We start from the raw sequence: 27,679 nt of genomic DNA, 5'->3' as shown, positions 1-27,679 counted from the left end.
GAGTTTATATATATATATACCTGTACACAGGTGGGTTTTGTATACCCACAGGTATATCCTGTACCTATTCCAACGATTGATGGAAATAAAGAAAAAAAAAAAGAAAAGAAAAATATGACATAATCATCTCGCTTTTATCTCTGTGACCGGATATGCTAAACGAACGGTATTTTGAGACCTTCGACGTGGCCGGAGCCTCGATAATCTTGGGGAATACCAGCTCGGGTACTTTGAACGTGGTCACTTTTTCCATCGGCTTCTTTTACTTATTTTTATTTTATTTATTTATTTATTTATTTTGTTTTTTTTTTTCAAATATTCTTCGGAAGATTTTGCAGCGGCAAAAATAATGCCCGTCGATAAATAGTCTACGTACCGTTCGTTAATGGCAAAAGTTGATGTTCGAATATGATAATTATAGCGTTACAACGTTGATTTAGTATTCGAGAGTATTTTTAGTTGCGAATTAATTTTGTTTCTCTCAATCGCATTCGGATAGAGTAACAATGGAGTGTAAATAAATATTGATCGGGCTGCAGCACGTGCATAGGTCATAATGTGACTATAGAATTGTATAATTACCGACTATCTTATACTTCTTGTCGTTGTGGTTGTTACTTTCAATTCCGATTCGCAACTATACCCACCATGTAATATCGCGCGCTTCAAAAATCTCGAAGAATCGCGGATGTAACGAGTCTCTTCGACGAAGCATCGTTATTGTTGCAGCGTTTATTGTCGTAAAAGAAGTACAAGAATTTTAAATCAACATCAGCCTCTACGCGTACCTATACGTATTCGGTAAGAAAACGTGGAGTTCATTTTTTGAAAGTCTCCGTATATTCGAGGATACGCCCGACGAGCGGATCCGTCGATCACGTGATTAGCCGTCGTCAAACAAACGGGAAAACTGTTAAAAAAAAATTTTTTTTCTTCTCCTCCTCTCATTGACACAATTTGTCGCTAGATCTCGCATGGTAATTCATAATTTCATAAAAAAAAAAAAAAAAAAAAATTTTTTCCTTCACGCAGCATCGCATGTGGCCCGCGTCTCTGCAGCCTCTGACGTAACGCGATGATGATTTCTCATGTACGTGAGTACGTACATACGAAAAACGATAGAAATAGTAGATCCGATCGAATATCCGTAGGAGTGTTATAAATGAATTGTAAAAGAAGGAAAAAAAAAAAAGGACAACGGAGAAGGAAAAAGAATCTCATGTTCATCGATACGAATTAGACCAGGTGAAATGGAACGTCGGGTGAATGTCAATTCGCGACGATTCGGAAAGGGGCGCGTGAACGCGACTGCTGCTCAAGCACTTGTACGAACGTGTATAATTTTTCACCGGTAATATCGCGATACATTCGTAACGATCACGAATGAGTTCGAAAACGATTCAAGTGGGTCGCGGGCGCGCTTTATTCCACAACAAAGACGGGACAAATTTTCGTCGAAGCGGCGAAAGTAAAAAAACTAGAAAAAAATTAGCAAGAGAGGAATTAAAAAAGAAGAAGAAGAATAAATAACGCGGAGCGAACGCTAGCTCGGTATTATGCGGTGTTGCGACACAAGATGAACACGTGTGAAATGAATTCACCTGATAATTGTTCTAAGCATTTCTATACAGGTTCGGTGAATTAGACATAGCAGTGAAACAGTTGAATCCTCGGTTCGTTTTGTAAATGTGAAAAGTGACCTGTATATATATATATATATATATATATATATATATATATATATATAGCGCGTTTTGCAGAATTACACCACGTTTATTTTCGCCATCGGTACACATTACGCACACCAGTGTAGTCAGATGATTATGATATAATCGTGTCATAGAATTCGGTGTACGAATATAAATTCTAAAGGAAAAATTTCTACGTTTAAATTGAAAGCAACGACATTTCCGAACAACGTTTCAAACGATATTCCACAATATCCGTCCGCTTGTGTGAGACCGAATTCAATCAACCGCGCAGCGATCGCGTTCACCAGAATGAAAAAGAAAAAGGTCCGGAATTCGGTGCGCCGATATCGTAATCGTGCCAAACTTGGAGTATTAAATGGGTCAGATACATTACCCATATAGTAATTATTACCCTCGTTCGATTTTTGCACGTAACAAGTTTCTTTTGATCCTTTTTTTTTTTTTTTCATCCCGCCTCCCGTCCCTCGAAACTTCATCGTTTCGCTCTGCTGCGAGGTACGGAGGTAATGGTTATTAAATATATTGAGAGTCAAAGTTGGACTGTGAGACGGGTATATAGTTTTTACAATGAAATTTATAATTGAGTGAAAATCAGTTAAGAGTTTCATCCAAATTACATAAGTTACGTTTTAACGTACATGGTAATTAGTCGTACAGATTTTTCATCTCTATTATCGACGTCGCCGTCGTGTTGGCAGGTGAAATCCACGAGTAAATAAACCATGCGACAAAAGTGAGGAAAATCAATCGTAGAAATCTGTCGGCGATGTATAAGTATTTGAAAACTTGTCGGGCCCTCGGTAACGTGGACGGGTCATCTTTTAGGCAGAACTTTCTTATGCCCAAAACGTATGACAGAAGATAATCGCTCCAGCATATTTCTCGGGTGTCCATAAAAAAGGCGCACCTGTCATCGGGGCACAATCGAGACTGTAACTCCTCCAGTCCACCGGTTCTGCGAACATTTGTTATAATAAAGAATCAGCGGTTAATAAGAAAATTAAACCAATCGAGGCTGACGTCGGTTGATTCACCGATTTCAATCGTCTGTTTCGCGATAAACATCGTACGCGCTGTGATTTCCAAGGATTCGAATTCCTGCGGTGAATTCAGATCGCTGTTGCAAGTCGTATAGCGATGCGCGCATCTAATTTTGGTATTACTTTTTTTTTTTTTGTCTTTCTCTTTTTTACCTTTTTACTCATAATGTTGTTTCACTCGATGGATCTCCGGCGCTGAGCAGTGCCTCGTCGATAACAACAATAGGAGAGAAACGAGAAAAAAGAATCAATAAAACTTGACCTTTTTTACCTTGGAAAAAAAAAAAAAAAAAAAAAAAAAGAAGCAAAAAATTCCTCGCGACTCCGTTTGTGAGTCAAACTACGAAGTTCTGTACCGCGTCTTCGAAACTGAATTATTCAATGGTTGATTTTATCCGTTTCCTTTTTTTTGTTTCGTTTCTGTCTTGTTCTATATATCATCGTTTCGACCTAGATCGAGTCTTACATGAATTGAAATGAGGACCTCGTATTTTTGGAACGATAAAATTGCAAAATAACACGAAAGTTCAATGCCCCAAAGTTCGTCTATTTGAAATTCCATACTCACAGAAATACCCATTTCTTTGTAGTGTAATATTGGAGTAACGTTAAACCCGCGTTAACTCTCGCCTGAACTTTGACCAAAAATGGTTTATTTCCACAGAGCGCGATGACGGTGTCCAGAAAATAGGCGGGTATCATGTGCAGGAAAATAACAGCTAACAAATGAAGAAATGCGGATGAAGTTATTCTGCCACCCGGATACCAGAGCGGACCTGAAAAGATGTGAAAAAGAACGAGAAATTCAAATTGACAGGTAAGAAAGATGCAGGTGATAATTAATTCAACATGGTAATACGCAGGCTCGGTACCTCGGAGTCGATCTTCGCAGATATTTTCTCAACGGACGGTTAGGTAGGAATCTAGCCGACCGAAGGATCGGCAAAAGATCGAACGAAGGCGTACGGTAATATCGATTTGAACAAACCTGAGAAAGGATTTGCGAATACGTGTTTCCTGCCTTCGTTTAGCGCGTACTCCCAAGTTATCGGATTACGTCCGCCTTCGCACACGTTGACAAATATCGGTTTACACGGATTTTCCAAACCCACTTTCCAACTCAACGCGATCGTAGCGTTCGCCACGATGTCGCATGGGATTATATCCGCCAGATAGTTTCCGGCGCAGTGCATCGAACGAATAACACCCTTACCGGCACCGACTACCAATCCGGTTGGTCCGTTCAAATTATCCACGTAACCCGGCACCGGTTCTTTCCAAGAAGCGACCACTGTGAAAATTTAGAAAGCCAGAAAACTATCAATTCATTGTTCTCGGTTTTTACGTTATTTACAAAAAAGAAAAGAAGTTAGTATACCGATCGAAGGTCTCGCGATGCCCACCGGAAGTCCCGAATTCACCATGAGGTCTTCGCTTAGGCATTTGCTCAGGGCGTAAGTATTCGGTTGATCGCCCAATATTTTTCCTCTGATTTTCTGAAGAGTTTCGTCGGACATTGCGTCGATCGCGGGTATCAAATCTTCCGGTAGTATAGCTGGAGGGTAGGCTTTTTCTTCCAGTATTGTTTGACCACAGTGACAGTAGGCCGTCGAAACGTGAATGAGCGATTTCAACTTCGGAAGCTGGGTATGAATAAAGCGTTGTGAAAAAAATCTTCAACGGTCAATTCCGAAACGAAGTTGTCTATAGTTTCATCTAGTTTATCTAGGAATCATGAATGAACCGTCGATACCAAATCGCATCCAATAGTCGACTCGATTTCGCGTGTTTGTTATGAATTTTTGAAGTCTCGCGAGTGCAAGGTTTCCATAAAAATAAACATAAAACAATCCGATCGACCTTCGTCTAGAAAATCACGTTTAATTACGTACACTTATCTTTCGCAACCGGTGAATCGACGACTAGAAAAAATGCAAACGTTTTGATAGATCCTCAAGAACGATGTCGAACAAACACCTAACGGGGATATCCTGAATATCAAAAGCCAGCGAAATCTACTCATAAGCTCAGGTATGTTTTCTTTCGACAAATTAACATCGATTTACGACGTGCAAAATCCGAAAAAGTATAAATAACGAGTAATAAATTTGGAGGAATCGATACATAGAAAGTTTCTCAGGATGTAGTCACAAAGCGGGTAACGGTTGTTTCATTCGCACGTATTCACTGCCTCCAAATTATCATCGCGATCGTAATTATTTGAAAAAATATTTTTCACCTGTTTCGCAACCGCGATCAGATTTGCAGTACCCTTGGTATTCAATGCGACCGCCACTCGCAGCGGAAGATCGAACCTCACGTTAGCCGCCATATGAAATATTACGGAGACCTCGTTCGTCACGCGATTCTTATCCTCGGAAGAAAGACCCAGACCTTCGTGGGTCGTGTCGCCGGAAATTACGACCAATCTCTCCAGTCGTTCGGGGTGATTCTCTCGAATTTTTCGAAACGGTTCTTGCTGTGAAACAGAATCAACAAAAAAAAAAATAAGGGGGGTGATGAACAAACGAACGATAAATTCAACGTGCATTAAGAATTGCGGAGGATAATTTTCAGCGTGCCAAGGCCGAGAGGTCGGGTATTAAGTGCGCTGAACTCTGCGCACGTTTAGAACATACATAGTATGCCTACTTGTTAGATAAGTTACGAGTAACATTTTTAATATTCATCGTGCCATTTGTGAGGCAATTTTCTAAGGCGAGTATCAATTATTTTAAATGGCACGCATTCCTCATGTTTCAGATTCACATTGCACCTGGTACGTTCCGATGTTTCTTGTTCGTACACATATCCAAATTTATTTCTCAATATATTGCTCATCTTATAACTCGTAATTACATGATATACCTATGTACACATGCGTACAACCATGTACAACTACGTGCGGGATGTGGGTGTTTATAACCAGTCGAGAGTATGGAATTTGAAATTATTCTTTCAATCACCCCGTGCGCGATAGTTTTTTTTTTTTTTTTTGTTTCTCATCTGTTCTTTTCCTTTGAAAGAATCGTTCTTATCATTTCTTTACCCACAGCGCAGTTATACGCGAAGTAACTAGAGGAATGTTTATGTGGATGTATAACGGATAAATTTTAACAACTTTGTTACTCCTCGTATAATAACAAAGTGAACGTCTGGTGATTATTTATAATAATCGTGATAATTTCAATATTTTACGGCTACGTATCACGTGATCTTAATTTTCTTGCTACTTAAATAAAATTGTGTAACGCGGACATGTTGCAGTATATAAGATTCTACACCGTATCGTTAGAATAATCGTGGAAGTGGGCATATAGAAGAGTGAAAAAAAAATAAAAAAAAATGGAAAAGAGTGTTAGGATCGGATGACAATTTTTTTCAATCAACCACCACCGGAGAGATGTTTTTTTTTTTTTTTCGTTAATTCATAATTATTGAATGAAAAATGGATGAACCAAACGAACGAATAAATAAGTAAAATGATATATAATCGATAAAAGTATAGACGCGGACATACAGTGTACAAGTTATATTATAACATTCATGGAGATTTGCGTACGTCGGGTTGTGCAATTATTCAGTGAAGCGAACCAGGAGTTACAATATCCGAATGAAGAATCGTATCCAGAATAATTTTTCAGTTTCATTCCCGACGCCAGCTTTCACTTGTATATTATAAGTAATGAAGAGATACGTTCCCTTTGATATAAATGAGCAAAAAAAAAAACACACACACACAAAATAGAAAAAAGTCATCATAAATCATGAATTTTTGTAATCAATGCACTAACGATTAGAGAAACGACTCATTGCTATTGCATGTAACGTATCGCAATTCTAAATTTTAATTTCAAATGAAAATTGCGCACGAAATTGAAAAGAAAAATCACTATTCTTTTTTAATTCTCTGCAAAATCGTACACATTTTGAATAAATTGTTCAGAAAATTGCAGGATAACTGTCTAGGTTTTGGAAACGTTTGGATAATTATAGTATGTCATGCGCTGCAGATGCATAATGCATCCATACGAATGATAAATTTACTAAAAATTTTGAAGGATCGTTGTATCATTGGAATATTGCGCTATGAAAATTTTACTACGGCTAAATTACCGAGAGTACGATGTACGACGTGCGCGATATAAGTCTGATTTATTTTTTCTATGGACCAACCGAAATGACGATGTCCTAGGGCGCACAAACTTTCACATTCGACTAACAATCAACGTGTACGTTGTACGGCACGCTCATGCCGGTGTAAATTCACGATAGATGAGACAATTATTCGATTTTAATGTGCGCGTCAAGATAAAGAAAAAAAAAAAATTTAATAAATGAGAAGGAAAAAAGATTCTAACGTCTTACATCCTATGAATTACGCGTAGGGAGATAGTGTAGAAATTTTGAACAGTGATTGGAATTCACGTATCACTGAACATCAATCATTTCTTACATCATATAGCGCGATATATTATAACCGCTGTTGCAAATTTTCAGCTGAATTACCTGCCTTTATTACCCCGTGTTTGTAAATTCAACGCGCACGTATAGCTATATCAAGTGGACATTACGCGGTTAATTTTTGTCCCATCGTCTGTACCCGTATTTCGAGCAGGCCTTGACCCACTGGGATTTTTTGGAAGATTTCGATTTTTCTAACGACTCCAGACAAAGAAAATATCGAAATTGTTTTCTCGTCAAACGATTTTCTACAGTAAACTCGGTTGCTGTCCGATAAATCGTCTTCGCGAGCCGTTCGTTTTCTCTTCGGAATTGGCGCGCAGCTTTTTATACCGTCATTTAGAATTTCGAAGCTGAAATTCACCTTGACACAGAGCGAAAAACACACACGTTATCCGAGGTACGGATCGTAGCTGAAAATTATTGTACTTTTTTTTTACCTGAATCAAAGCATGTAATCTCGAATTTGGTTTGGCACCCTTCTTCTCTCTGACCAGTAGGTAAATATTTCCCACTCGAGGACAAGCCGATAATAATTTAGCCACCAAAACTTTACCGACAAAACCGGTCGCTCCCGTAACGAGTATCCCTCTACCCTCCAACCACTTCGGTATCGACGGTACGTCGGCCATTTTTTATCTGCGAAAAATAACGTTCGATTTTGAAATTCGTGTTTCGCTGAATTCACACTTTTCACGATATCGTGAATATCCGACATTCGTTCGCTAGCGCAGAAGTGAAATTAGAAAATTCGTTTGTTCGTCGAACGAACGAAAAAATTTCGACAAAATTACTCACTGTCACTGCAACGTTTAATCGAACTTCGTGCGATCGCAACCGTTTTATCCTGATCCACGAGGTGCCGATGCAGGAGAAATTTCGAAATGAAAGAAACAAAAAAGAATTCGGATCTTTGCGATTCTTTGTGGAGATATTGCAATATATAGATCGACCGGTTGACGAGTCACCTGAGTGACCTGCCGTTCGGAACTGGATGCCGTTCTTCGACCGGAGAACAATTTATAAGCTTCTTTGTGGGACGTTTGGACCCCGATATTCCTATTTTCTGACTCATAATCAGGGACACGTTCATTCCTCGATGACGATTCCTACATATGTATACGTATTATTGTATGGGAATTATTATTGGCGACCAACTGCATTGCAGCGCGTTTCACGTGCGCATGCATAGCCAACACTGCTGAATAAACACTGGATAAACAAAAAAATCACAACTACACAAAATACATAATATGTACAAAAGAATTGTTTTCATTCAGGTATAATCGGTATATAATTAATCGACGGGAATTTACATCGCCTCAACTCAACGCCGCATGAAACTCAATTGCACCGGTGAAAAATTTCGAAAAAACAAAGAGAAATTAAATTCGAGTGGTGGATTTTGCCTCGCCCCGATTGGCCGAAACCAAAATTTCGCCGCACAAGTTCATTGTTCGCTTAACGAATAGAAAATTATTACAACTTTTCACCAAAATGCCGTTCTAGAATATTTTTAACTATACCGTAACTGATCGAACGATCGACGCTGACTTTTTTGGATGGAAAAGAAATATGAAAATCGTGATCGTCTTTTCATTTTCGGCTGAGCAATAAAAAACGCTTTGAAAGTTCTATGCAGAGGACGGTGATATCATCCTTTCGATGTTTGAATTGAAATTGCGCAACTGCGGATGAAAATGAGCGCAGTGTTTCAGAGGCGAACAAATGAAATAATTCTCCGAAACAGATGAGATGTTTCGATCGCGATCGGAAAACTGAAAGCTCCGCGATTGAATTCCTGTTACACTTGACTTTGTTGGTTTCGCGATTCGATTAAAGAATAAAGTTTGGGATGTGTTCAAACCGGAGCCAACAAAGGGACGGTAAGACGCAGGGGATGAACCGATTGGACCGTGTTCGGAATAAATTGGGAGATTTTTACCGGTTTCTCGATCGATCTCGGAAAAGTATTCCGACTCGTAACGTTGTTCGTATTTTTAGCTACATTCTGCTTGCATGAGAATAAAAGGAAGTGATGAGACTTTTTTTTAGCCGCTGCAGCCTCCTTTTGGCTACCATAAACCGTTTTTACATAAAATCGCACACGTTGCGCGATGACTTGCTCTACGAATATAAACTTCAAGTTTCTGATTCGGGCATTTTTTTTTCTCACCGCAAAGAAAAAAAAAACACAACGGGTTCATGATCTCCATTGATGAGATGCACCTGCAAGCGCGTTGCATTGTTGTGTCAATTTCGGCAGTCATACACCAGGAAAAAGTTTATTCAACATTTATCATTATGTTCATTGACGCATTGGGGCCATCCAAATCGCGTATTTCCCTCCCATGGTCGACCAGGTTTACTTCTGCCAGAAGACAGGATGTTTCGATTCTATCGAGCTAAAAATGGGGCATTGTGATGCTTGTTTTCAACCGGCAAATCAAGTTTTTTCCTCGCAAATTGACCTGAAAATTATCAAGGGTATAAGTTGTTCTATTTGCTGATCTATGTACGCAAGGGAATGCATGTGTTCGCGCGAAATAATTAGTACGTTTCTTCTTTTTTTTTTTGGCCATTTATTTGACGTCTGGGTTTTTAGATACCGTTGATTTTTTACGATCACGCTAATTTCAAGAACTGCATTCGAGAATCGTCTAGAATTTCGGTTGATTCGATAATTTACTTATGTCGCTCAACGGAACGGTAACAAAAATTCCGTTACTTTCTCGCAACGTGCAAGACAACGATAAAATGTTAAGTACCTTCCCGCTCGTTTGTTTGCGCTAAAATTAGTTCCGGTGATTTCCGCAGTCATAATTGTTTGAATTGTCGCCACGCTCCGAACTCGATTTTTTAAAATCACCATCGTAATCATCGGCGGTGGCTGCATCTTGCAGTTGAAATTCCAACTATTCAACAGCGCATGCGGTAGGGTGCGATTTGAAATCATTTCCATTCGATACATCGTGGTACCTCATCAGCCGCGTACTCGTAATGACGATAAAAAAAGAATCACAACAAGGTAATAACACAAACTAATTAAATTGAGAACCCATTTATTGACACCACAAAAAACTAACCCAAGTAAATATCTTACACATGTGTAATCCGATGAGTTTTAATTATCAAACTGATTGAACTTTTAGATGGTCTATGACATAGGTAGTACCATAAAAGCAAATCAGAGTAATTAGCCTATTTTCTATAAAATTAACAGATCTCTCCTCAAAGACTTTATGGGTACGAAAATATTTTTAAATATTTAAAATATTCGTCGGCATATATCCGTCTTCATTCTGGATAACTTGTATATATTGTTATACTATAATACTATAATTTAATTAAATGCCAGTAAGGTTCAATCACCAGTTGCGGAACTAATAATCCAACTCTGCACTCTACTGGATAATTTCTAATCTCGTAATGTGAAAATTCCTCGATTTCGATGGGGTTATCCATTGATGTCATCAAATCATTGTTACACATGTCCGCTGTCTACAATAAACCAAAAATCATGTACGCTAAAGGCACAACCCATCCAGTTCTTGTCCACGTTGTGGCCAGCAAGAGTTTCACTATCCACCAAGTCAGACCCAATAATCCAGCTTGCAGAGCCAAGTGCGCGATCATCAGTCTGCGGAAGTGAAGAAAAATTGTACAACTGCTTGAGAAACTAAAACACCCTAGTTACGTACATCTTATCCTTTGATCGAGCCTTATCCAAATTCTTTGGATTTTCTTTGCTGAGATATCGCCTGACTCCCTGGACAAAGTCAATGAAGTAAAGTTGCCAATTCAACGGTCTGATGTCAAGTGAAAACTTTTCCTTATCAACGTCCGACAGCGATTCGTGGAGAGCAAGCGTACGGGGATTGCTGAATTTCCATTCGGTGAATATGAATTTTTCAAGGCGACCCAAGGATCTATTCACATTTGTGTGTAAACGCACCAAGCTGTAAATTAAAATGTCGTTGAAAACAATTGAGCCCTCCCAACTAAAACATTGACTGTACGAAACAGTTACGCTCGACCAGAAAATCAAGTAAACATTAGATATAATTTACTCACATTGGTCTTCCCCCAGATACGCGAGTGACTGTATCGAGAATGTATGCTGGAATCATGTGAACGAAAATGGCGGAGATTCTATACAACAACAGCGAAGGCAGAAGCTTGATGTGCGGGTACCAAACAGCTCTTTGTAAGGGGTAAGTGTGCAGATACTCGTTAATTTTTGTTTCAATGCTCTCCCACTTGAAAGGATTGCAGGTACTCGACGTACAATGATAAACTTTCACGCCTGGCTCACTAAAACGGAAATGAAAGTACGTTACACGTCGTTACCCGCAAAGGTACTTTGGATCGAACACATCTTTACATTCGGGTCCACACTTACCGGTCATGCGTGATATTGTATCCAGCAACAATAAGATTGTTGACGACTATGTCAACAGGAATGTAGTCGTAAATCAGAGACGAGGCTACTGGTAGTCGTCTCAGTACTCCAGTGCTAGCTCCCATTATAAAACCTTGCGGTCCATTCTTAGAGATTGTCCATCCAGGAACGGGCTCCTTCCATGCCGCAGTTACTATACATCAAAATTAACCTAAACTTAGGACCATATCAGACAAAATTTCTTCAGTTGAACCCAACTGTTCCAACAATTTATGATAATTTTGTATAGCTCTGATGAAAGGCTAATTTGTGTGGGTAACGAAGAGTGAACAGGTGGTGTGCATAATTTGATCCAGTACAAAGTTCTTCTTACGATAATTCAAATTTATGCTCAATGTACATACAAATTATGGCAAAATTTATGTTGACTCACTCATAGATGGTCTGACGATAGCCGCAGGTAATGAACTATTGAGGACTTCGTGCTCAGCTAAATGTTTCGTGAATGTATAGGTATTGGGATGGTTTCCCAAAATTCCAGGTGTCGCATTGTCCAATTCCTTATCGTCTAATTCCTTGACCATCTTCAAAATCTTATCAACTTCTGCAGGTGGGGGATAAACTTTTTCAGTCGGTTCACTAAGCGTAGAATTTACATATGCGCTGGACACGTGCACAAGTCCCTGTACAGATAATTAGCATGAAATAGAGTTGGAATATTTAAAAATTAGAAAAAATAGTATTTGATATTTAAATCATCTTTGAAAAAACAAAAAGATTCTGACTCTAATTTGCATTATAATTCATGAGGATACGTGGTGCCACAAATCTACAAATAATCGTTCCTACAATTTCTCAGCTTTTCAGGGTCCAATCCAACTGTTTCCCTGGGCTGAGAAATCTTCTCTGGTTCTAAATTGGACGACATGTATCTTGCCATGTATTTTTCCGTAAAAATAAATATTCTACTCTGTCAGTTTTTTTGTCCAGTACAACTCTACCAAGTGGAATTTTCCTCTGATATATTGTTGGTGCCATACATATTTATATGGGAACAAACATTTCATAACAAATGAATCACCCAAAAATCCGAAATACCAAAAGTTTCCTGCAATTTTCTCAATCTAGGTTTATCCACCTATTTTGGCTAATTGGAATTTATGAGTGGTATCGGTTTCTCTAAAGTGAGAGGATCTTTAGTAAGATTAACCAATGTGATTAAGAAATTCAGGCTCAAGTTCAATATGATCAACAGTTTGGAAATGACCTTGGAAACAATTGTACAGTCGTGAATCTTACCTGTATCATTACTGCAATAAAAAATGAAAGAAAAAATTCCTGCTCACCTCGAAACCTCTGATTTCTTTACATAGTTGTACGACTCTGCGTGTTCCTAGCAAATTGATGTTAACTGTGGGTCTCATAGTAGCTTCAAAGTCCAATGTAGCTGCAGAATGAACGACAATTTGAACATTGTTGATCAGAGTCTGTCGATCAGCTGCGCTCAACCCCAATCCTTCTTCGCCAACATCACCGGCGACTCCGATTAATTTTTGAAGCGCATCAGAGCTACCTTTTTCTTTGAGGGTCTCAAAAACCTTGAACATTGATTATGAAATATTGACTATGTAATGAACAGTTAATTGTAACTTGATTTCCACAGTAAAAACTATACATGCATTCGAAGTGGTAGTGACCCAGGAGTTATCCAAATAAAAAACAATAAACAAAGTGAAAAATGAACGAGCCTTGGCTAACGGTGAAAACCGGTTTATTTCAATTTGTATGACAAAACTTGAAATTACACCGAGAAATGAAAGACGGAGCATGTACATTTATTAGAACCTCATCTATCCGAGGATGATGAGATGTACGTGCAATTAATGGTAAAATATTTTGCGATGCCTACCGGATCTTTGGTTAATTCCTCTAACCTCTCCTCAATTTTCTTTCCCTTTTTCGGTCTGAGGAGAAGGTAAATATTTTTGATGTCCGGACAGGCCCTCAGCAATTTTTCGATGAGACAGATACCGAGAAATCCCGTACCACCGGTGATAAACACTGTTTTGCCCCGGTAAAACTCCGTCACCGGCGAAGAAGCCATAATTTATATATTTCACCTCCGTCAAAGAAGCAAACCTTCGGACGATAGAAGAGAAGATCCTGTGTGTGAACGACGTATGTCAACGCCGCGGAGGTACAGGTTGATTTCCACTTGGAATAAATGTTTGAGAAATACGCCTGAAAACGTATATCCCCACCTCTACGCGTTAAGAAATCTATGACGTCAGGAAAGCGCTGTCCCGCTTATGGGTTGCTCGCGAACGATAAATGTTATTTTGCGACCGTGACCAACCGCGGGACTCCGTGGTAGGGACTGATGACGATACTAACTCGTTAATAAAAAATTGAAAAAACTGAATTAGACAACGCAATCCTGATCACGGTAACCATCAGGCGCCGAGAACTACCGACAGTTCAAACGTCGACTCTTTCCGTACATTCAAATCGCTTCTACGCGTTCGCTTGAAGCCGAACCTACGTAAATGACATCTTCTGTTTTACAGTATTCAGGTGCCGCGGCACGAATGCGGTTGACCTGGCTTCGTTCAACATTCCTGTGGTTGAACAAGGACGAAGTAACGTTGAGTAAATAGGCAACGCGAGTTACTCCGACGCGTCAAAAGTTTAAAAAACGGATATTGAGCAGGGGCAACAGCTGAGAAGCGACAATTGTTTATCGGAACGTCCAAGAGATGGCCGACCATTCCGGATTTTTAAAAAAGTAGAAATATACGATAAGGATAACTTAGCTCGTGTCTCCAGAAGATGCTGTAGGACGTAATCCACCACTGCGCAATCACATTTAGAGTTCAATAACATATGAGGTAATCTACGATTTTCGTTGCAAGGATCAGCGTCCCTGATGCGTCATAAATGAAATATGACGTTAACAGGGTCACGATGCACTTCTGGGTACTGAATATGCTGATTCGAATACTCCATGAATCCAATGGTCTCAAGAGGTAGTAACGCTATATTTATAAACGTTTAATTTACCAACAATGTCAATTCTTTTTGCAAATTCAAGGCCGTCGAGAGCACAACACCGCCTCCAGAAATACCGCCATCATCAATTATGCGAATATCCAAATAATTTCATATAAATCCGTCGAAGTCGGAATCGACAGGCAGTAAAGAAAAGAAAAAAACCACACTATTCCTTTAAAATTATTTTCAGTTGGCGCATACGATCAAATTAATTAATCGATTATTCTACGTCACGATCAATTTAATGACCCCACTTTAAATACCGTCCGTCGCATTGGAAATGCACACACCCGTGTATCTATAAATAATTTACATACGAAGTAATTACGGCCAATTTGCATCGTGTCGAGAAAATCAACCATCGGTTTCCGGTGGCGTGAAAACAAAAAAAGAAATTTAATTAATTCTGAAATCCGTGCACTGATAGTACCGAATGAATGAATACAGTCCACAAGAATTAGAATGTATAGTATAAATAATTTCAACCATACATCAGAAATAGTTCATTCTCACAGCATAAGGTTTGATTATAACAAATAACAAATTATGCAATATTCTTTGTTTTTTTTTTTATCGTAACAAATTTTCGTGAACAATTGCAGTCTTCCGGTATTATGGTCGTTGACTTTTTAAACGAAAGGTTAATTTCAAGTAATGATCGATTCGTGTTTTACTTCGCATATAAATACGTTATAATTAAACCCAAACTAAAAACAGTATCAAAGAAGCAGCGACGAATGCAGCGACCCACATGGGACATCCAAGGAGTAGATTAATCCCCCAGAGAATGAAAAAACAGATAAACGGCGTTAAAGTGGCGGTTGTCTTCAGCCTGAAACAGTAAAAAAAAAAAGATCGTGCGTTAGAAAACAAAACTTTGTTGAAGGAAGTGGTTTTACCGATTTCGTCATTTCCCCAATAACATCCCAAGGTATACCATTACACCTGAATACCCTTCGAAGGGACCGTAAACAAAAAACTGTTTCTAGGCCACCGTCAAAAATTTAATTGACGATAAACAAAATATATCTTATTTTGTAATAACTATACCGGAACGAATACCGGATTTGGATCCGAAGGCTGCAGTGATCGTCAGGCCGATGCCTTTACGCGCCTGCAGCTCTCCAATCCAAATAATTAATTACGGTGTGTTCGTCCCTGAGTTACAATCGATCAGGCATCTCAAATTATTGAGCCTCGAAACGAACCATGATCAACGAAAAAAACATACGAATATCACCTCAACGATAAAAATGAAATAAACATAATACCGCTAATTACGTTGTCGATTACCTTTTCATACTGTTGCGAGCTTTTTCAGTTGTTGTTTTCGGTTCTTTGTGAAAATAGTGACGCATTCCAACAACGCAGTCTTCCAGATATTCGTCCCAATCCACCAGTTTCGGATCGAACGGATAAGCGGCCCGTTCTTCTTCCGGTAGAATCGAAGCCAACGCGGATACCTTCGCGGTATCGAACGACCATTCTCTCTTCGTGAAGTAAGTGGTGTACCTGCAACCCCTTTCGTATTTCCTCTGCATCGCGTAAAGTCTGTTGAACGAAAAAAAGGAGCTGGTTTTGCTGCGACTTTTTGGTAAAACGCAACGTACCGATCGTGAATATGACAAATATTTTTATCTTCTTCGTTATGAAAAAAGAATTCCCGCCATAAAATGACGAATGGTTTGAATTTTTTTTGTTTTTTTTTGTTTTTTTTAACTATTTTTCTTTCAACGGATGTGATCAACTTACGAGGGTCCTTTTCCACGGAGCAATACGTGGTCGACGAATATCGCTGGTATAATTTGAAACAGCCAGATAACAACTAAATTTCTGAAGGCGCTCAGACTAGTCTTTGCCTGGGGGTACCAGAGCACATCTTTGCAAGGATGATCTTGAGCCGCCTTCACAACGGTCCTACAATATCTTTCCCAAGTTACAGGATTTTCAATTCCCGATGTGCAGTGATATACGTGGAGGTTGTCCGGATCCCGAAGAGCCTGAAGAGCCGAAGTTAAGATCACGGAGACCACCATATCGGCAGGAATCATGTCAGTCACGGCCCCAGGGCGCGCTGGAATTCTGGTAAATATAATTATCGTTGTTACGTAGGCGAGCGAGTATTTGAATAGATAATTTTTATATATATTTCCAGAAATTCTCACGTCCGAAAAATGCCTTTATTGACTCCAGCTATGAAACCGCAGGCGCCGTTGTTGACGTTGTCTACCCAACCGATTTTTGGAATCTTCCACGTGTTCAAAACTATGCTCGGTCTCACGATACTAAGGGCGACATGGCCGCGTTCTTTCGCCAGCAACGCTTCCGCCATTTGTTTTGTAAACGTATAAGTATTCGGATGGTTTCCTATCAACTCGTTCGTTTTTGCTTCCAGTTCTTCGGGTGATAACTTTTTTACCTTAAATCATTGTGAAGAAAATTTGCATAATACAATCGGAGTGGACATTGATGTACCTGTAATCGCTCATTTCGCTTCGGTAGAGGTATGAAAAAAATTAATAGAAAAAAATCACTTGGAAACAATAAACACGATCATTTTATGTACTCTGCTCTTCTTAGCGCGAACGTCAGGAGTGGCTGTTACAGTGTTTTATGCGCTGTTACACGTGTGCAATATTTGTTTGCTATTTGCATTATTTTCCGTCGTCTTTCAAGTATTTTCTTTGGAATATACGATGACGTTATTCGATGACCTCGAAGAAAAAACCGGGCAATCGTTGATATCCTTAGTATTTTTTTTACCCCTATACGATTCCAGCGATAAATATGTATGGTACGTAGAAAAACCACACTCGCCTCTAATGATGCACGCGTGAATTTTACGATTGTAATTTACGACGGGGTCGGTGACGCTGATTAGGAAGATTCATCGATTTATTGCAAAGTAGCGAGAACATTGAAGAGCAAAGATATCGTAGACGACGGTTGAGCGGATGAGTCAAAAACTCATGTTAGTTATCGTACGACGTAGTCGACTCAAAGTAATATTCATTGTGAATTGATTATATTTGTTCAGTCTATATTTGCAAGAAATTTACATTCGCAGGTCATACGTACGTACGTTCGATGTGTACGCGCGTAAATACGCCTGTATATGCATGTTTCCAGGAAGAAAAAATTGATCTTCGTTCTACGGGATAATATGCCTATATGCCGGGAAATTATATTATTTTCCCACGCTGCGAGAATATTACTCGAGAGCGTTAAAATTGAAATTTTGACAATCGTGTTACTAACCATTTTTAAAAAATCAATCGGGTCGCACGGCGTCGGATATAATTTTTCCTCCACAATGGCGTTCCTCACGGTACAGTTTGCGTAGGCGGTTGAGACGTAAACCATCGCTTTACAGTTCAACATATTTTTAGCGAGGTCCAAAACCTGCCTTGAACCTTCAAGGTTAATCCTGATGGCCATATCGAGACGAGCAGCGAAGGATATAAAAGCGGCTGCGTGAAATACCAGCGTGCACTTTGAGACGAGAAGGTCATTATCAGATTTCGATATACCCAATCCATCTTCGCCAACGTCACCTTCGATCACTTGTATCAAATTCAGTCGGTCAGCTCGAACATCTGAGAACAGCTAATTTTCAAATTCATATATATATATATATCAACGTACCAAACGACGCATCGCAATGTCGGGCACAATGTCCATATTAAACAAACTAACAAACGTTCGAAACTTCGTTATGTCTTCGTGTCTCCGATGAACGATCGGTGATCCTTCACAAATCCATTTCAAGACTTGACTTCTCTATATTATTTCTTATTAATTTTGACTTTAAAAACTAGACGTATGCAACAACTCGGTGTATACTATGTCAAGGCCCACGGTTTCGGTGAATATACATGAGATGTTTTTTTTTTCTTTGTTTTTAATTCCGGCTACCTATGTTAAAAAAAAAAAACACAAAAAAACACAAAAATGTAAAAACACGTACACGCAAGTGATAATAGCTCGATAATTTTTAATCGCTCGCGTCAAAAGGTTCATTCCGTTTATTGGGCCTCAACTGTGAAGCGTTTATTTTTATTTTTTTTTTTCTTCTATTTTCTCTTTTTTCGAAGTGTTGTAATACTACAGGTTTCTCTTTCTATATACATAATTTATAACTGCCCATTATACACACGCTTAAAGTTTAATTAATTCAAAGAAGAAGAAGAAGGAAAAGATAAAATTAGAAGAAAAAAAACTTGTATTACTATTTTACACACATCTGTATATTTAGATACATGTTATCTCGATCGATTACGTAATCAAATATATCGCGATCCAAGGGGAGACCCACAACACCGTACGCATAAAATGTTGCGTAAGGTCCCGATCGTAACATTTCCCTGTTAAGTCTGACCCAATTTCCTGTTTCTCACGTCAGAAGATCGTCCCCGTTGACGACGAACGTCTTTCCATTCGGTTTTTTTTTGTTTTTTTTTTCTTGTTTTTTTTTTCTCGCAAAATCTTTCGTTGTTATCCCCGTTGATAATTCTCTCGCAAATTTCACCATTCTTATCGCAGTGACAATGAAATCTTAGCGATCGCTTGTAATAATATACCCGGAAGTATGCGTACACGGTGTGGTAATTTTTTTTTTTTTTTTTTCCTACACCGTGACCTCATAGATAAATTACCGATACAAAGTAAATTGAAACGATCCAATAGAGACAAATGGTAATCGCTCGGTAATCTAACGATCCTGTTTTTCTTCCCCCTCTTCATCCAGTTGTAGTATACATAACATGCGATACACCGCATCCTGGTGGACATCTGAACTCCGCTACATCCAGTTCAAACCGACGGAATATTTTTCTCTTTACTTGTTTTTTTTTTTTTTTTTTGCTTTCAACTTTTTTCTCCATCTCACGCCTATGCGAAAAATGAATTACAACGAAACCCAGCGGAGTCGGTCACTCTCGACGCAGTATACGTGTACACACATAGGATACGTGTACATAGTATGTATATATACGTATGGGCCATTCCACGTGAACCGGATCAGTCACCTCTCAGATATTTTTTTAATTTGGCATGTCGATTGTCCATGGGGAGTTAGATTTTTGTGCCAAAGGATTTTTGAATTAGTGCAAATTTCGATTTATTATGAACAATCGAAAAATTGAGAGGCGGTTTCTTCGAAAAATCATAACTTCGTCAAAAATGATGTTAGATTTAATTTTTTTTTTTAAATTTACGCGGATGAGGCTATAGATTTATGAAAAAAATAAATGGTGCCGAAAAAGTTTATTTGTCATTTGTTTATTTGACAATGAATTTTTAAATGATTTTTAAAACACTGATGGATAGCACCAAAAAATTTAAAAAAAATGCTGACATATACTTTGAACTATACTACAGCCTGTGAATTAATTTCAGAAATGCGTTCGGCTTTGTTTTCGAGTAAAAAATCATCGAAGTTGGCGGCGCGCATGAATTCGAGCTCGTCGACGCCTATGCGCGTGATGACGCGCGTCGAACGACAGAGACCCTATCTACTCTCTACGGACGCTATTTGGTGTACGCTCGGCGGCGGAATTCACGAGTCATTTTCGCGATGATCGACACCGTTTAAAAATCTGAAAAAAATTCCATAGCTTCCCCATAACACGGCAAAGCCATAGAGTAAGTTTCAGAGATGTGTTATCCCTCGTTTTCGAGATATCCGGACGCATATGGCACTCCGCGCTCGCTACTTGGTAGACACTCGGCGGCGGAATTCACGAGTCATTTTCGCTATGATCGACACCGTTTAAAAATCTGAAAAAAATTCCATAGCTTCCCCATAACACGGCAAAGCCATAGAGTAAGTTTCAGAGATGTGTTATCCCTCGTTTTCGAGATATCCGGACGCATATGGCACTCCGCGCTCGCTACTTGGTAGACACTCGGCGGCGGAATTCACGAGTCATTTTCGCGATGATCGACACCGTTTAAAAATCTGAAAAAAATTCCATAGCTTCCCCATAACACGGCAAAGCCATAGAGTAAGTTTCAGAGATGTGTTATTCCTCGTTTTCGAGATATCCGGACGCATTGGGACTTTCCATGCTCGCTACTTGGTAGACACTCGGCGGCGGAATTCACGAGTCATTTTCGCGATGATCGACACCGTTTAAAAATCTGAAAAAAATTCCATAGCTTCCCCATAACACGGCAAAGCCATAGAGTAAGTTTCAGAGATGTGTTATCCCTCGTTTTCGAGATATCCGGACGCATATGGCACTCCATGCTCGCTACTTGGTAGACACTCGGCGGCGGAATTCACGAGTCATTTTCGCGATGATCGACACCGTTTAAAAATCTGAAAAAAATTCCATAGCTTCCCCATAACACGGCAAAGCCATAGAGTAAGTTTCAGAGATGTGTTATCCCTCGTTTTCGAGATATCCGGACGCATATGGCACTCCGCGCTCGCTACTTGGTAGACACTCGGCGGCGGAATTCACGAGTCATTTTCGCGATGATCGACACCGTTTAAAAATCTGAAAAAAATTCCATAGCTTCCCCATAACACGGCAAAGCCATAGAGTAAGTTTCAGAGATGTGTTATCCCTCGTTTTCGAGATATCCGGACGCATATGGCACTCCGCGCTCGCTACTTGGTAGACACTCGGCGGCGGAATTCACGAGTCATTTTCGCGATGATCGACACCGTTTAAAAATCTGAAAAAAATTCCATAGCTTCCCCATAACACGGCAAAGCTATAGAGTAAGTTTCAGAGATGTGTTATCCCTCGTTTTCGAGATATCCGGACGCATATGGCACTCCGCGCTCGCTACTTGGTAGACACTCGGCGGCGGAATTCACGAGTCATTTTCGCGATGATCGACACCGTTTAAAAATCTGAAAAAAATTCCATAGCTTCCCCATAACACGGCAAAGCCATAGAGTAAGTTTCAGAGATGTGTTATTCCTCGTTTTCGAGATATCCGGACGCATTGGGACTTTCCATGCTCGCTACTTGGTAGACACTCGGCGGCGGAATTCACGAGTCATTTTCGCGATGATCGACACCGTTTAAAAATCTGAAAAAAATTCCATAGCTTCCCCATAACACGGCAAAGCCATAGAGTAAGTTTCAGAGATGTGTTATCCCTCGTTTTCGAGATATCCGGACGCATATGGCACTCCGCGCTCGCTACTTGGTAGACACTCGGCGGCGGAATTCACGAGTCATTTTCGCGATGATCGACACCGTTTAAAAATCTGAAAAAAATTCCATAGCTTCCCCATAACACGGCAAAGCTATAGAGTAAGTTTCAGAGATGTGTTATTTCTCGTTTTCGAGATATAGGGACGCATATGGCACTCCGCGCTCGCTACTTGGACATATTAAGCCACAATAATATCTCAAAAACGAGAAATAACACATCTCTGAAACTTACTCTATGGCTTTGCCGTGTTATGGGGAAGCTATGGAATTTTTTTCAGATTTTTAAACGGTGTCGATCATCGCGAAAATGACTCGTGAATTCCGCCGCCGAGTGTCTACCAAGTAGCGAGCGCGGAGTGCCATATGCGTCCGGATATCTCGAAAACGAGGGATAACACATCTCTGAAACTTACTCTATGGCTTTGCCGTGTTATGGGGAAGCTATGGAATTTTTTTCAGATTTTTAAACGGTGTCGATCATCGCGAAAATGACTCGTGAATTCCGCCGCCGAGTGTCTACCAAGTAGCGAGCATGGAAAGTCCCAATGCGTCCGGATATCTCGAAAACGAGGAATAACACATCTCTGAAACTTACTCTATGGCTTTGCCGTGTTATGGGGAAGCTATGGAATTTTTTTCAGATTTTTAAACGGTGTCGATCATCGCGAAAATGACTCGTGAATTCCGCCGCCGAGTGTCTACCAAGTAGCGAGCGCGGAGTGCCATATGCGTCCGGATATCTCGAAAACGAGGGATAACACATCTCTGAAACTTACTCTATAGCTTTGCCGTGTTATGGGGAAGCTATGGAATTTTTTTCAGATTTTTAAACGGTGTCGATCATCGCGAAAATGACTCGTGAATTCCGCCGCCGAGTGTCTACCAAGTAGCGAGCGCGGAGTGCCATATGCGTCCGGATATCTCGAAAACGAGGGATAACACATCTCTGAAACTTACTCTATGGCTTTGCCGTGTTATGGGGAAGCTATGGAATTTTTTTCAGATTTTTAAACGGTGTCGATCATCGCGAAAATGACTCGTGAATTCCGCCGCCGAGTGTCTACCAAGTAGCGAGCGCGGAGTGCCATATGCGTCCGGATATCTCGAAAACGAGGGATAACACATCTCTGAAACTTACTCTATGGCTTTGCCGTGTTATGGGGAAGCTATGGAATTTTTTTCAGATTTTTAAACGGTGTCGATCATCGCGAAAATGACTCGTGAATTCCGCCGCCGAGCGTACACCAAATAGCGTCCGTAGAGAGTAGATAGGGTCTCTGTCGTTCGACGCGCGTCATCACGCGCATAGGCGTCGACGAGCTCGAATTCATGCGCGCCGCCAACTTCGATGATTTTTTACTCGAAAACAAAGCCGAACGCATTTCTGAAATTAATTCACAGGCTGTAGTATAGTTCAAAGTATATGTCAGCATTTTTTTCAAATTTTTTGGTGCTATCCATCAGTGTTTTAAAAATCATTTAAAAATTCATTGTCAAATAAACAAATGACAAATAAACTTTTTCGGCACCATTTATTTTTTTCATAAATCTATAGCCTCATCCGCGTAAATTTAAAAAAAAAAATTAAATCTTACATCATTTTTGACGAAGTTATGATTTTTCGAAGAAACCGCCTCTCAATTTTTCGATTGTTCATAATAAATCGAAATTTGCACTCATTCAAAAATCCTTTGGCACAAAAATCTAACTCCCCATGGACAATCGACATGCCAAATTAAAAAAATATCTGAGAGGTGACTGATCCGGTTCACGTGGAATGGCCCGTATATATTTAGGTCTGTATACATGTGCAATGCGCCGTGCATCGAACGAAGCAACCTACTGCGGAGCATTAAATGCTTTCTAATGCAAATACGATCACGTAAATGATCGTTAGGGAAGCAAAATTTCTCCTAACGATCTTATTATTTCGTCATAGCGGGCACACACATGTATATAGGTATATATATTTATTCAAGTCGTTACACGGTGCGACTGTATAGCGGAGTCGCACGGCACGTATACCGTAGAGAGACCACATTAACGCAGGTGTAAATATTATTCGAAGAGCTGTATATATCCACGTATTACATTATGTATATTACATATCGTCCGATTATACCCTATATATGACGTCACGAGCAATTTGAAATCATTCGTTAATCCAACGAGATAAAAAGGAGATTGAAAAAATACAACGGTTGTAAGAATACGCGCCGACAAGGAGAAAGTACGCCGGTTTTGTACGGGTGATTTTTCTAAAAATCTTACCCGGATGGTACAACGCGGCTGTTTTTCTTCGTCCCCGTTTCCTCCCCTCCTCATTATCGGACACCTATACTCCGCGGCTATTTACGAGCCTCTTACCATTGTTACGATCGAAATAATTCTTGACCTCACTTCTCGTCTTCTCTTCACTCTCCTTCCTTATTTGTTGTTCATCGCAATTATTGTCAGATTTTTTAAAAATACGAACGAATATTTAATACCATATAAATAGACGAACAGCTGCACCGTTTCGCAGCGCGACCCTGAACCCTCCGCCGCATTTGCATTTTAACCCAATAACTCGTCGTAAAGTGCACGAGCGACGAACGCTCCACGGGTATAGTGTACACAAATAATATGGGAAACAAGTGAACGAGTAAATAAATAAAACGAACGGATCGCGGCGATGCATTAATGAATTTAAGTTGCGTTACAAGGGGAATGATGGAAAAATTAAAACGTAACAACGTAGTAAGAATTTTTTTCGTTTGGCCGTGACTTTCTTCGCGTCGTTCGTTCGTTCGTTTCGTACGCGCACCCGAAAATTCGAATAATTTTTTCAATCAACGACGCACAACATCCATACAACAACGAATAAAGAAACGTTAAACCGAACGACGTACTTACCGGCGATGAAAAAATCTCCTTCACTCGATCGCGGGGGTCGGCTCCCCTCCGTTTCCTCACCAACAGGAAGACCTTCTTCGGCGGCAATTCCGCCCGCAGTATACGCTCCAAAAGTACACCACCCACGAAACCTGTCGCACCGGTCAAAAATACCTGGCTATCCGATATAAGATCCCTCAAGGAATTCGGTCTCTCCTGCATCCTCGTCGCTCTCTTATATATCGCCGCTAATTATTTATCGCCGTATAAACGCGGTATAAAATCGTCGTCGTCGTCGTCGTCGTCGCGGTGTTGTCGTATTATAGTCGGCGTCGTGCGCCCGTTGTATCTGTAACGTATTTATCGTCGAGGGGTGGGTCCGCCGCGTTCAAGCGCCTCTGCAACCTCCTTCGAGTAGCGGTCGGAGTTGCGGTCGATTACTAATAAAGTTGGCCTGCTAACGGCGTTGAAAGTATTTTCTTTCTATGCCGGATCCCTCACCGCGGCATTGTGACACGTTATACACACGTAAATGTTACGATATATAGAAACGTCAGCAAATTCCGGCAGCAAACGTGTGTATACGATTAATAATAACACTGTACAGGCAGCCGCCGTCGCCGCGGTTCGTCGTTTCCCGTAAACCGTTGGCGTTAACGACGTGCGATTATTAGGTGCTCGTTTCTTATTATTATTATTACTATTATTATTATTATTATTATTATTATATTCGTACGCATCCGATTTTACAAGAATATCGGATGGCGGCGGTGGGTGTTCGATCGTACGCGTCTTATATTGTGAAAGAAAATTTTCGCGTATTTAACGTCCATCATTATTATTATTATTATTATTATTATTATTATTATTATTATTATTATTATTATTATTATTATTATTATTATTATTATTATTATTATCGCATGTACGTACGTTGCGCACCTCGATGTATTGTGTTACAGGTCGTACGACGCGGACGAGCCGTATACGATAGGAAGGCGCACGCTATATCTATAGTCGCTAAATCGGTACTGAAAAATGTTTTTTCCTTCCTCGATACCACAGCTGCGGAACTTTTGATACTCTTCCACGGCTCTCGGTTAGATAGTTTCCCCGGGGCACGTAACTGTACATCTCTCGCTCCGCGAGGCACGACTTTCGGTTATGACCCACGCGGAAACCGCGTTGCCTCGTACACGCAACCGGGCATCACGGATTTCTGGTGTCCTCCTCCGACTTCGAATCGTAGGATCCTGCACGTAACGCGGTTGAAAAAAAAAAAAAAATTCACAATTTATTCGAATAAACGACGCCGCATCGCTAACGAGCACCACCCCCGATCGCGGCGTATTCTTTTGTCATTCTCCGATCCCGGGTTTTCTATATTCCCGCGACGTGATATGGAATGAAAGCTGCGGCTGCAACGCCGGCAAACTTCCAGTTCACAGTTATGTCGTTGTTATCGTTATGTTTATTGTAACACGGGCACGATGATGTGCACACGTATGTGTATACAATATCTACTACGAGTGCAAACACTGAACCTCGGCATTCTCTGCACTGTGTGCGAACAATCGCGACTACGTACTGCCGCGGGTACTTTATAAAATGAAACGTTAATTATATCGCGAGATGTCCACCTTCGCTACGTCGAAGGTCATTCGCACAGAAGACTTTTACTTCAACGCTTACCTCTGCGTACGTACACAACTTCGTATTGTATTTTACAATCACGACCGGCGATCGATTTTTCAACGACTGCTTTTTTTTTTTTTAGTTTTTTTTAGTTTTTTGGTTTTTTGGTTTTTTTTTTCTCTCATTACCGCAACGTTCGCGACTACGTACCGTCGCGTAAAATTGTTAGAAATATTTTTAACCGAGTTATATTTTTTTCACGATTTTTTTTCCGATTTTCGACCGGACGCTCATTTCGCTCCCGTGTATATTATGTAGGTATACGTCGTACGTACGTACGTATACCATACCTACCTTCGCGCGCGAAACAGCTGCGCTTATATTCCTTCACCTTTACAAATGGCGTCAATGTCCTGATGAACTTTCACTCAAGATCGACAGGTTGATATACTGTATTCGAAGATCGAAATATCTTTGTACGTAAATAAATTCGATTTTTGCTACACCGAAAGTTAACACATATGTTTAACGGGCGGGTGCGCTTACAATTGTGATACAAAACGACAATAATAATAATGATAACAACGATGTCCCTTTTCTCACATTTTATTTTATCTTTCTTTCTTATCTTTCTAATTTTTCCATCTTACGATCAGGCGAAGAATCGCCGTACAGATACATGTGTAGCTATTCGTAAAATTCGACGATGGTATAAGAAAAAACGACGACGATTCGTTCGTTCGTTTTTTTTTTTTCGTTCTTTCTTTCTCTTTTTTTTTCCAACGGGACGTTGAATGATAACCGGTCCGCAGACATGGTCACACCGGAATTGCACAATCTGTACGGATTTTTAGCGGTATTTTTTTTTTTCCTCCTTTTTATTTATTTTATTTTTTATTTTTTTTTTCCTCTCGTTATGTCTTTTACTCTCTTCTTATTCTAGATTACTTATGTAACGCGAAACTGCGGCAACTTTGATTTTTATCATGATAGATATTCATGTGTATAATTTTTTTTTTTTTTTTTTACGTTTATTTTATTATTTATTTATTTATTTTTTTTCTCTCAGATTCGAGCGCCCGACGTTACATTGTTCGGTAACGGAGGTTGCAGTGCGGGATATATTCGTAAATGTGACAAGTGAATTTAAATTGAAAAGCGGAAAATCGGCAAGCGACCCCATAACGTCCATCAGATGTATGTACATTGGATATCCATCGTGCGATGTACGTGCATGGCGTTGGCGTTTGTCTCGACGAATCAAGGGCGATACGAGGGCGAGAGGAAATAATATCGCGATTAAAAAATTAACACGGTACTCGGACC

General features: G+C 39.9%; 3 protein-coding genes across 3 annotated transcripts; all 3 read right to left on the bottom strand.

The window, feature by feature from the left end:
- Positions 1-2,266: 2,266 nt before the first annotated feature.
- LOC105690579 (putative fatty acyl-CoA reductase CG5065) lies at positions 2,267-8,172 on the bottom strand. The gene is made up of 7 exons (XM_012408501.3): positions 8,015-8,172; positions 7,657-7,855; positions 4,992-5,231; positions 4,131-4,395; positions 3,741-4,043; positions 3,321-3,528; positions 2,267-2,667 (listed from the first exon to the last, which is right to left on the bottom strand). The coding sequence occupies exons 2-7, from the start codon at positions 7,846-7,848 to the stop codon at positions 2,358-2,360; spliced, it is 1,518 nt and encodes a 505-aa protein (XP_012263924.2). The 5' UTR covers positions 7,849-7,855; positions 8,015-8,172; the 3' UTR covers positions 2,267-2,357.
- A 2,089-nt stretch (positions 8,173-10,261) lies between these two features.
- LOC105690663 (putative fatty acyl-CoA reductase CG8306) lies at positions 10,262-14,091 on the bottom strand. The gene is made up of 7 exons (XM_012408671.3): positions 13,528-14,091; positions 12,965-13,216; positions 12,052-12,301; positions 11,619-11,811; positions 11,291-11,530; positions 10,918-11,175; positions 10,262-10,856 (listed from the first exon to the last, which is right to left on the bottom strand). Exons 1-7 carry the CDS (start codon positions 13,720-13,722, stop codon positions 10,718-10,720), a joined length of 1,527 nt encoding a protein of 508 aa, XP_012264094.2. The 5' UTR covers positions 13,723-14,091; the 3' UTR covers positions 10,262-10,717.
- Positions 14,092-15,160: 1,069 nt separating this feature from the next.
- LOC105690488 (putative fatty acyl-CoA reductase CG5065) lies at positions 15,161-26,707 on the bottom strand. The gene is made up of 6 exons (XM_012408276.3): positions 24,740-26,707; positions 17,928-18,275; positions 16,835-17,088; positions 16,422-16,751; positions 15,963-16,220; positions 15,161-15,501 (listed from the first exon to the last, which is right to left on the bottom strand). Exons 1-6 carry the CDS (start codon positions 24,938-24,940, stop codon positions 15,366-15,368), a joined length of 1,527 nt encoding a protein of 508 aa, XP_012263699.2. The 5' UTR covers positions 24,941-26,707; the 3' UTR covers positions 15,161-15,365.
- Between the last annotated feature and the right edge of the window lie 972 nt (positions 26,708-27,679).

Source organism: Athalia rosae, chromosome 1 (genome assembly GCF_917208135.1).
Source record: "Athalia rosae chromosome 1, iyAthRosa1.1, whole genome shotgun sequence".
NCBI classification, from domain to species: Eukaryota; Metazoa; Arthropoda; class Insecta; order Hymenoptera; family Athaliidae; genus Athalia; species Athalia rosae.
The sequence above is the reverse complement of the archived record's forward strand: the minus strand, read 5'-3'. Positions and strand labels throughout refer to the sequence as shown.

Excerpts from the sequence above, each read along its gene's own strand:
- LOC105690579 (XM_012408501.3), bottom strand. The coding sequence starts at position 7,848 with ATGGCCGACGTACCGTCGATACCGAAGTGGTTGGAGGGTAGAGGGATA. Across the intron at positions 5,232-7,656 it reads GATTACATGCTTTGATTCAG|CAAGAACCGTTTCGAAAAAT; the intron begins GTAAAAAAAAAG and ends TCTGTTTCACAG. Across the intron at positions 4,396-4,991 it reads TGATCGCGGTTGCGAAACAG|CTTCCGAAGTTGAAATCGCT; the intron begins GTGAAAAATATT and ends ATTCATACCCAG.
- LOC105690663 (XM_012408671.3), bottom strand. The coding sequence starts at position 13,722 with ATGGCTTCTTCGCCGGTGACGGAGTTTTACCGGGGCAAAACAGTGTTT. Across the intron at positions 13,217-13,527 it reads AGGAATTAACCAAAGATCCG|GTTTTTGAGACCCTCAAAGA; the intron begins GTAGGCATCGCA and ends TCAATGTTCAAG. Across the intron at positions 11,812-12,051 it reads TATCGTCAGACCATCTATGA|TAACTGCGGCATGGAAGGAG; the intron begins GTGAGTCAACAT and ends TTTGATGTATAG.
- LOC105690488 (XM_012408276.3), bottom strand. The coding sequence starts at position 24,940 with ATGCAGGAGAGACCGAATTCCTTGAGGGATCTTATATCGGATAGCCAG. Across the intron at positions 17,089-17,927 it reads CGATTGATTTTTTAAAAATG|GTAAAAAAGTTATCACCCGA; the intron begins GTTAGTAACACG and ends CAATGATTTAAG. Across the intron at positions 16,752-16,834 it reads AATAAAGGCATTTTTCGGAC|AATTCCAGCGCGCCCTGGGG; the intron begins GTGAGAATTTCT and ends TATATTTACCAG.